Source organism: Cryptotermes secundus, unplaced genomic scaffold, assembly GCF_002891405.2.
Source record: "Cryptotermes secundus unplaced genomic scaffold, Csec_1.0 scaffold13, whole genome shotgun sequence".
NCBI classification, from domain to species: Eukaryota; Metazoa; Arthropoda; class Insecta; order Blattodea; family Kalotermitidae; genus Cryptotermes; species Cryptotermes secundus.
In genome coordinates, this window is record NW_019734350.1 from 1,822,868 (window position 1) to 1,832,631 (window position 9,764).

Here is a 9,764-nt window from a genome sequence, read left to right on the forward strand (position 1 = left end):
TGGAAACCCTAAGGACAATTATGACATGGCGAGCGAGTATTTTGTACTTCAATTTTATGGCTTCATGTCACTCACAAGTTAGTTTGATGTTACGTACATTATTAACATTACAGAATCCAGATAGTCCTGCCAGTTTTAATATGTATTTTGTAATCAACAAGTGTGCAACGCCGGTCAAAGTTTGACACTTCTCTGGCCATTATCTCCGTAACCGTTCAACTTTGGACATAGGTGTTTTGGGTTATATCGGCATACTTTAACATAAGGAACACCCTCCCGAAGTTTGGTCCATTCTTCCTGGGACACCCTGTATGTAAAGAAGGCACTGGGAGAAATTCATTTTGCATGCACATTTGGAAGGTGCACAGACAGCATAGAAGGTACAATCTGTTCGGTTAGTTAAATTTTATTATTTTCAGATCTCAGCATATAATAGTGTCAAACTTTAAAAGGAAGTGAACAGTAAGTTCTGTGTATGCTGGGCCAGACACATTTAAAGTCTTACAACAGGATCAGGGAAGACTGTCACCAACTGTGAACATCATGCCCTATAAACAAGGGCTAGAGACAACATAACTGCACCTGAAATCTACCGGAGCAGCAATGGTGTGCAAGCAATATGTGCACTGTTGACTTCTGACTCTGAACGTTACTTAGTGGTTCAAGCTGGTAACAATTTACGCATGTTTCATAGTTACTTTAATGACACCCCTGTCAACTGTAATAACTACAGTCTCGAAAACTATGGTTTCAGACCGCCCACGGGGCTCAGAACATGCCTCAATGGAGGTCACTGAATTCTCATTTGGCTTAGCTTATTCTATGACCCTGAAAACAGAAGCAGCATGTTCCTCTAAAACATCAGTTGGCTTTCAATGAATTACATGGTTTTATACCCCTGATGACAGAATTTTACTTCAACTTCAATCATATTTTTATTAATTCATTTTAACCTTCAACTTTTAACTTCCAATTCTCAAATTTAATATTAATTTTTATTTTAGTAAGTGCTTCATTCAATAAGAAGACAATACAGTGAAACATCTTATGATATTGTGACGTCTTTCAGCTCCATGATCCAACTAGCAGGGTTCATTTTTATAGTTGGTTTTTACAGCCTGTCAGTTTGTCACCAGCGGTATTTGTCCTGCAAGTTCACTTGATCTTAATCCTCATGGTTTTCTTCTTGGGTTGTATGAAGGACGAAGTTTACAACAGTAACACCCAAATGGAAGAACTAAAGGAAAATATTTGTAGGAAAATTGAATATATTCCTGCAGAGCAGCTTCAAAGGGTAAATCAAAACCTATTCTACCAGCACGAGGAATGTCTGTATGTAGAGAGACGACACTTTCAACACCTTGTGTGATCTGTGAATTGTAACTACTTCATTCCATTTGTTATGAGCCAGCAGGCATATTGAATCATCAGCAAAATTCATATCTGCTTCGCATCTGTTGGTGCACTGGTAGCTGTGAAGCACAGTGCCATGAACCAGTCAACAAAGATAAGAACTTCCCTGTATGTGATGAAAGTTACATATACAGTAAAACTTGGTTATAGCAACATCGGTTTCTGTGACACCTTGTCTATTGCGTCAAATATTCAATGGTATGAACTAATTCCTCATAAAGCAACTGTTTTTATACCTTGCTTAGTACGACATGCACAAATGCATCAACCTCGTATGTAACGTCATTTTCATTCCTGAATTTCTCTGATATGGACATTGAACGTAATTTAGAAAGTGTGTATTGCGCAAGTAACAGGAAACAGATGAAGATAACTGATTACTGTACTCGTATCTAGGTACAGTAAGGCACAACAATTGATGTAATCTACTGTAATTTGGTGAGTAGGCCTACCTTTAATATACAGTATTAGTGCGGTGTGTATTGTCAGTGAAAAGCGCTGTAATATGTCTTTGATATTACACATTTGGGCAATTCCACGTTAATGTTACGTTAGTCTGTACTTAACTACGTATTTCACTAAAAAATGCAACATTTTAACTCGGTTTTTGGTAGATTTTTACGTGACTAACATAAGGCTACTGTGGAAGTGCCCATTTCGGTTACAACGACATTCGTTTATAACGACACTATTTTTAGGTCCCTTTTATGACGTTATAACCAAGTTCTACTGTAATTAAAACATAACTTGCATTCTTATGGAATAAAAATATTGAATGTACTTATGAAAAATATATTTCACAGCATTATTTAAATATTCTATATGGAGGTGAACTGCAGTAGTTGGTTGAAAAACTGAGAGTTACTTTAGGGAATGTGAATCTAATCATTTAAGATGTCTCCAGTGTGATCCCTTGAGAGGACGCTCCAAATTAATAACTACAAATCATGCAGTAATTTACCAATACACCCAAAACTTAGCCAGCTTGATTACCAAGTTCATGCCCTTTCCTTGAGCTTGTGATTCCACACACTGTGAGGCAAAGTAATGTATATGGTTGAGCAGAATATTTCTCTTGTATGGGTTATGGGACCATTCAAGCAAGATCAGGTGGCTTTCAGGAACTGTTTCTGCACTGCATCACCATCAAAAAATTGTCTCTACATGTACCAAGGCACATACTTGTCAAGATTTGTTTTCATTGGTAAATTACTGTGTGATTTATAATCATTAATTCAGAATTTCCTTCAAGTGAATCACCCTTATTCACAAAAAAAAATTGCATAACAAAAATTAAACAACTTACATATACGAGAACACAAAAATCAGTATTTTATGTAATTCACAGCAGATCAGTCTTATATAAAAATGTCTGATAGCATGCTTTAATTACCAACTTAAACCAAATAACTTATGTGTGTCATTTACTCACTATTATTGATCTCAAAAATCTCATCGATGAGCCCCTCATATGTGAGCTGTGTAGCAAGAGGAGAGAGTAGATCTACTCCTCGGTCCACGAGCAACAGGTGATCTATTTGGGATTGGGGTATGAGCCCAGGTCTCTCAGTATCTTGTTTTGCACGGGCCATGCGACACATCAAATCCCATACTTGTTTGGCTGCTGGTCCCTTGCCTGATACTCGAGGGATAACACCAAACAGACTTTGCAAGGTCATGATTGCTTGAGCTGCTTGGTATAAGCATGTCGGATCATTCTCCAAATAATATTCCTGGAGTAAATAGGCACACAATGAAGAATCAATATACTCTGTTGAAATTTAACACATCTGACTATTAATTCTGTAATTACCAAATGAAATATGAGACAGGTAAGCAACTTGCAGAAGAATGTTACTGATCATTCTGCTTATTTCAGCAGGGCTAAAACCTCTCTTAAGTTCATGGAGGTAGGCCTAGACCCATTGGGACTGTAGTGCCAAGGAAAAAAAAACCTCTCTTGCCGCCTTTAAGGTCCTAAAATGATCACAATATTTTTAGAGTTGATTAAAAATGTAATATACAAATTTACAGACAGGACCACTACTTACAACATACAAAGCACAAGTATTTTGCTATTTCACATTCTGCAAACTTTTAACTTACTAATCCATCATCCACACTCCCAGAAAAAAGTAAAAGGCAAAGCTATTCCTGTAAGAGGCCAGTGAGGCCCATAGGGTTGTGAGATGTTGAGGATTCTACATTATCTATACAATTGGCTCACAGATGGTGATAAGGTTGTCAGCCTTACACACCAGCCACCCTTTACCCCCAAGAAAGAATCCTGGTACTCATTTCTGTTAGAGGCTGAGTCAACCTTAGGGCCATAGTGTGGCTGGAAGGATTAGGTCCATTGAAAAATCCACCTCATCAGGACTCAAACCCGCAACCTTCCAGCTTGTAGCATAGTGCCTTAACCAACTATGCTACCATGTACCCCTTCCAGAAAAACAGGAAGCAGTTAAAAAGAAGATTCAGTAATTGTATAAGTACCACTAAAAATTGCAGTAGAGTGGTTAGCATTGCTGCTTCAGATCTGGCAGGTCCTGGATTGAATTCTTGGCCCAAAGGCTGCCAGACCTGATTAGGATTTCTTTTAGTTTTCTAGTCCTTCAAGGATCTTATGACAGATAACAAATGTTTGCTTCCACACCCTTCCAACCTATCACCTACAATGCTTTATAACTACAGAGAAGGCATCTTTCGACAGAGTTACTGATATTTGAGGACTAACAAGAAAAAAGTGAGACAAATTGATATGCATAAGTGAATCACATTCTGTGATAGTTTGCTAACTGAAGACGCTAACAGCTGTGACATGTTTCATATACTAACCACTTACAAACCCACGGCTTCTTATGTATGTCATTTCAGCCTAACAGAAAACTGTCATTTCAGTTCATTAACATCAGCACAAGTTTATATGATTCAGTAATGATACTGATGTCTTTTTAATGAAAGTGCGATGGAGAGTGGGTATGGGGGTGAACTTTATACAATTTACACATATTGTGGTCTTTCTAGCGGCAATGACGCCATGACTGAATATTGTTCTCTGGCACTTTCATTACGAACTATTGCTCATTTGCTAGGATATGCATGCAGATCAAAGCTATATCAGATGTGGATATCTTCATTGCTGTGTGAAGAGGAAATACTTTTTCAGTGTATGCTGTATATAAATATTAATGAATAAGGCATTCTTTATCAGACTGCCTGTCCTTCCTTCTTACATTATCAGAATTCTGTTCATTGAACAGAACTTCCTCACAGTTACAACAGTGTGCAATCCTTTAATGCTTATGATCAATCCAGTACACTACAGAAGACAGTAAACAGATATGTAGTGTTTTCTGCATTAATGTAATGTTTAAATGCTGCTGTGAAATGGCAATACCCTTGTGAAGAGCACATTGTGGCAACACACTGTGGCCTGTACTTTCTCACTACATGTTCTAAATCTCGGACAAACTACAGGACAACCATGTATTTTCTTTTAACTGTTAAAATCCGATATCCCACCTAGAAACACATACAAACCCCAGATTTCTTTTAAACATCACATACATATATATATACACAAAGCAGATTATGAACAGGGTTCCTTACTTTGAAAGCTGATTCCAACTCCATTGACATCAGGTCACTATCAAAAGGAAAGAGATCACAGGCAAATTCCTCAATTAAAGCAAAGTTTCCATACACACCCCGATTCTGTAAAGAAGGGACAATAATATTCAACTGCAGTGTTACTTCTTAAACTTCAAATGCTATGCAAGATGTCTTCCCATATGTGAAATGTAAACACAATTCAGTATACTTTAAAACTCGTTACTCAGATTGGGAAAGACTGGATTACACTTGTACCCTATGCTCCACATTTCCGCTGTGGAATTTATGATGGCGGTAAATTTAAGGACAATAATGAACAGTGAACTGACAGAGATGGCTGGGGAAGTAACCATGTTATATTTTTGATATCCACAAACTATCCATAAAAAGTGAATAAAATGAATATTTTATCAAATGGATCTTATCTTAGTGGTTTCACATTCATACCAAGTTTCCAGATTAAGGAAATACTGCAGCATGTAGAGTCATTATTTGGCAGCAACCATGATAGGCAAATATACCACAGCCACTGCTGGGTAATGGTTCCAAACAAACACGTCTCCACAGAAATGAATCAACACACAACAACAGAGGTACTGTTTGAAATGGTGTTTTCTATGGTGGTCCAAGCTGAGGAGTTAGAAGTGGGACAAAGTTAAAGCTTAGTTCAGTTGGAGGGGAACTGCCATTCAGAGAGGACTTGAGCATGGACAAAGAGGAATAGCCATTGTTCAAGCTATTACCAGGCAACTTCTAATGAAGACAGTGGGCTAGAAAAGACTTAGTGTGTGCTCTAGTGCTCTGTAAAGTGTGGAAGTTAGCGACAGTGTTATACTTATTTGTAGTTATGACCTGTAAATAGTCACTAAAACCAATATCCAATGCAACACCCCATCAAGAGGCACTCAAAATCATTTCAGGACATTACAACCTTCAGGGAAAGCGAGAGAGAGACAGACAGAGAGTAAGTGAGAAGAGGTTTAACAGGGGAAAACATTACAATTCATACTGCAGGAAGTGTTCAGGGAATTTCTGATCCACGGAGAGCTAACCAACCCGAAGGTGTAATGTGGGATGATGACATACCTTTAGCCACTTTTCGCATAGCAGACTCTTCCGTGGAACAAAGAATAAATGGAATTCCTTCCTGCACCCACCTGATCGTTCTTCCCTACAATAAAGAAGTTCTTATGAGATTACATTCATGACGAACCCAGTCAGAGATGAGAAATGCATACAAAACTATTTGAGAGACCTAAGCATAAACAGGAGGATAATATTACAATGGATCTTTGAAACAGGGTCTGAGTGTGTGGAGTGGATTCAGCTGGCTCTGGATAGGACTCAGTAGCAGGTTCTTCTGACGTCAGTTATTAACCTCCAGGTTCCATACAAGGTGAAGAATTACTTAACCGGTTAAGCACATGTCAGCTTCTCAAGGGCTTAGCTACAAAAAGTAAGCTAATCAGTTAGATGTAATCAATCTGCAAAAAATATATTTTGGAATGTAGTAGCAATAATCACTAGTCAATTGCAGTAGGCTGCAGGATTGCTGGAATGGCTGAGATTTAAATTTCTGAAATTCAAGTTCCTCGATAGTCTTTCAATCATGTCTTCCTGCAAATGTAAAGGAAACAAGGTTCTGAGGTCCTCAAAACAAGTCATCATGAAGAATTCTATCTTCTGGAATATAATACAACACTGCCTGTTGAAAGTAGCAAGCCTACTACCTGCTTTATGCCGGTTTGTTGCATGGATTATTCTTCAACCCTGAAGATGGGAGTTGATGTGTTCCTCCAAAATGTAGGTTGACTTTTGATGGACTACCCATTATTATATTCCAGAAAATAGAAATATATGAAAGAAAGAAAGTAGTAGTGTTTATACATACCCATATATGTTGTCAGCAACCAAGTCCATCAGATGTAACTGTGGTCTTGTTATGAATATGATATTCTTTACAGGAGAAGGTGGGAGGTGGCCAGCTCTTAATGGGAACATTTTCAGTACTTCATTCTCCCGTAACAGATCATATTTTGCAACAAGACCCACTGGTCCTGCCAGTGATTCATCCCATACCATTGCCTGAAATAACAAACACAATAAAGCCCCCATATTTATCTTAAAGGTAATACAATGAAACAACTTGACCTATTTCAGTTTATTCACAAACATATTCCTTTGTAGCATCATTTTTAAAGTAAGCCACCCTACAACTTCTTTATTACAACCGTCACAACACAACTAATATCAAGATCAGTGCCTAGTTTTGCAGAGCCAGTTGTAATCAAGAAGTTGTATATTATAGCACAACAGGATGCATGAAATGAAAATTAAGCCACCCTACTTCACAAGGTTCCTAGAATTGGGCAGAAGGTATAAATGACTCATTATTCACTTCCAAAGCTTTTTCAACTGCCCTGTTATGCAGTCAAATGGCAGGATGAGTGTATCAATGATGAATTATAAAGGAAAAGAAAGCAATCAGTCTTGGCCTATTTTAACATTCTTGCTTCAAGGGAGTGAAGGAAATTAAAGAAACCTTGCTTACAATATCTGGATTCATCTTGCTCAGAACAGGGACTGTGGCAGGCTCATAAACACAGCAATGCAACACCATTTTTCATTAAAGGTGGGGAATTTATTATTATAGCTATTAGCATCTCAAGAAGGACTCTGTTCCAGAGAGTTAGTTATTTAAGTAATTGTAATTAATGGACTGAGATTCAAATCTAACACCTTCCAAATACAAAGAAGCAGTAACTACTTGACCATGACATTCAGCAGCACAGTGAATGGTGCTGTAATAAAAATCAATTATGGTGAACATAACACACTTCACTTCAAAATGGAATATAATAATTAACAAATCAGCACATTATGTCTAGTAGTAAGAGGACTAACAATGAGCAGGCTGATGTGGGGGTAACACTGTACACTAGTATTTGTGGGATGATAAGTCTGCTTCTTAGCTATGATACCAGTTATCCTGGTGGTTTTCCTCATTCACTCTAGGCAAATGTCAGGATAGTACCTTCATTAGGCCATGACCACCTTCTTTCCAAATACTTTTAAATTCATTATTCACCATTCACCCTGCCACTGGAAGCTACATAATCTAAGACACTGACTTCATCATAAAATACACCTCCCTCTTGGGTCTAATTGTTGTCCTCAATGCCGTTTTCAATTACCCCCAATCGATGTTCCTGACTTACAGTTTAACAAACATACAAAACAACATGAAAATTTAGTTCTGTATATTTTAATCATTACAACTTTCAATAGCATATGGGAAGATAAAAGATTCTGAAGTGTGTCACAGCAAGCATTCCCCAAATTTAAGGTAAGGTAAAAGGTAAACGGTCACTCATTCAAGGAGTCCTACAGACTATAAAAAAGATTATGAAACTGAAGAAGAGGTCAGAGTCCAACAAGTGACTGTAGAGCCATTGATGAATGAATGAATGAAAGGAAAAAGGTAATGCTATTCCTCAGGCTATGAAGGCCCATACAGTTGTGAGATGTCGAGGCTCCCATACTTTCTACACAATTGGCTCACAGACGGCAGTAAGGTTGTCAACCTTACACACCAGCTGCCCTTTACACCTCAGGAAGATTCCTTGTACTCATTTCTGTTAGAGGATGAGTTGACCCCAGGGCCACAGTGCATGGTTTATGTAAACTGAAAATAATCCAATGACCTCATCAGGAATGGAGCCCATTTCCTTCCAGCTTGTAGCATAGTGCCTCAACCAACTACGTTACTACATTCCCCGAATTTAATTTAGTCATAATTTCTTTGTATATTTATTTATTTATTACTTAGAAACAAAAACATATTTCGAATTTACAATATGAAAACAAAGGTAAATTTTAGTGAGTACTATAATGACCATGAGCAATAAATGTTTATGCATGGGGTTAACGCTAGTGACTGGATTGGTGTTTCAGGGTATACAAACACAATTTCTTAATTTGCTTTAGAGAGACATTAGGTCAGTCTTTATAGTATAGTTGTGATTTAATTTTAAGACTCCGCCCCCCCCCCCGACTGGCAATACGAGTGATATAATCATTATATATATTTAAAGCGTGCAGAAAACAGTCAAGTATCGATCTAGAAAGCCATACATCTCTGTTTTTCTTTGTACTTTCTCCTATAACTGAAAGTGCGATCTTCTGAGAAGCGACCATAATCTTAACATTCACCGCCCCGAGAACCGCAGTTCTCCTGTTATGTTCGCAGGACAACTCGTCCAATTATTATGTCCGTATCATATTGTACAGATATATGATTAAACCTATTATACCTTACTACCGTCGCACTTTCCCAAAAGCTGAAGTAATTCTTTCCTGGCCAATTCTTGTACTAGCGCCACATTAACTTTCCCACCTGACAGATGAGAAGCCATGTTTAACATTTCAGGCCGACCAACATATATTTGATAACCTAGACCAGTGGGACCAGTGCCAGTGGTTCTCAACGTTTATGAGACCGCGGCCCCTTTATAAGACGGGGGCCCAGTTCCAACAAATTTACTCGTAAATACCTTTCCAGTTTTGTTAAAGTTCATGCATTAAGCTAACTACAAAATATTTATTCATGAAAAATGTTTAGAAAATGAAAATGACAAATTCCAGAAGAGCCTATCGCGGCTCTATATAATTGATGACAGGGCCCACTACTGGGCCGCGGCCCGGCGGTTGAGGAGCCATGACCCAGCTCCTCTAGG

At 38.0% G+C, this 9,764-nt stretch overlaps 1 protein-coding gene across 1 annotated transcript in view; it reads right to left on the bottom strand.

The window, feature by feature from the left end:
* LOC111868735 (vacuolar protein sorting-associated protein 33A) overlaps positions 1-9,451 on the bottom strand; it is a gene marked incomplete in the record, with an annotated part of 21,404 nt that extends 11,953 nt beyond the window's left edge. The window contains 5 exon segments of the mRNA XM_033753156.1: positions 2,846-3,146; positions 5,026-5,130; positions 6,115-6,199; positions 6,920-7,113; positions 9,342-9,451. Of these exon segments, the coding sequence (XP_033609047.1) occupies positions 2,846-3,146; positions 5,026-5,130; positions 6,115-6,199; positions 6,920-7,113; positions 9,342-9,443 (787 nt within the window).
* Between the last annotated feature and the right edge of the window lie 313 nt (positions 9,452-9,764).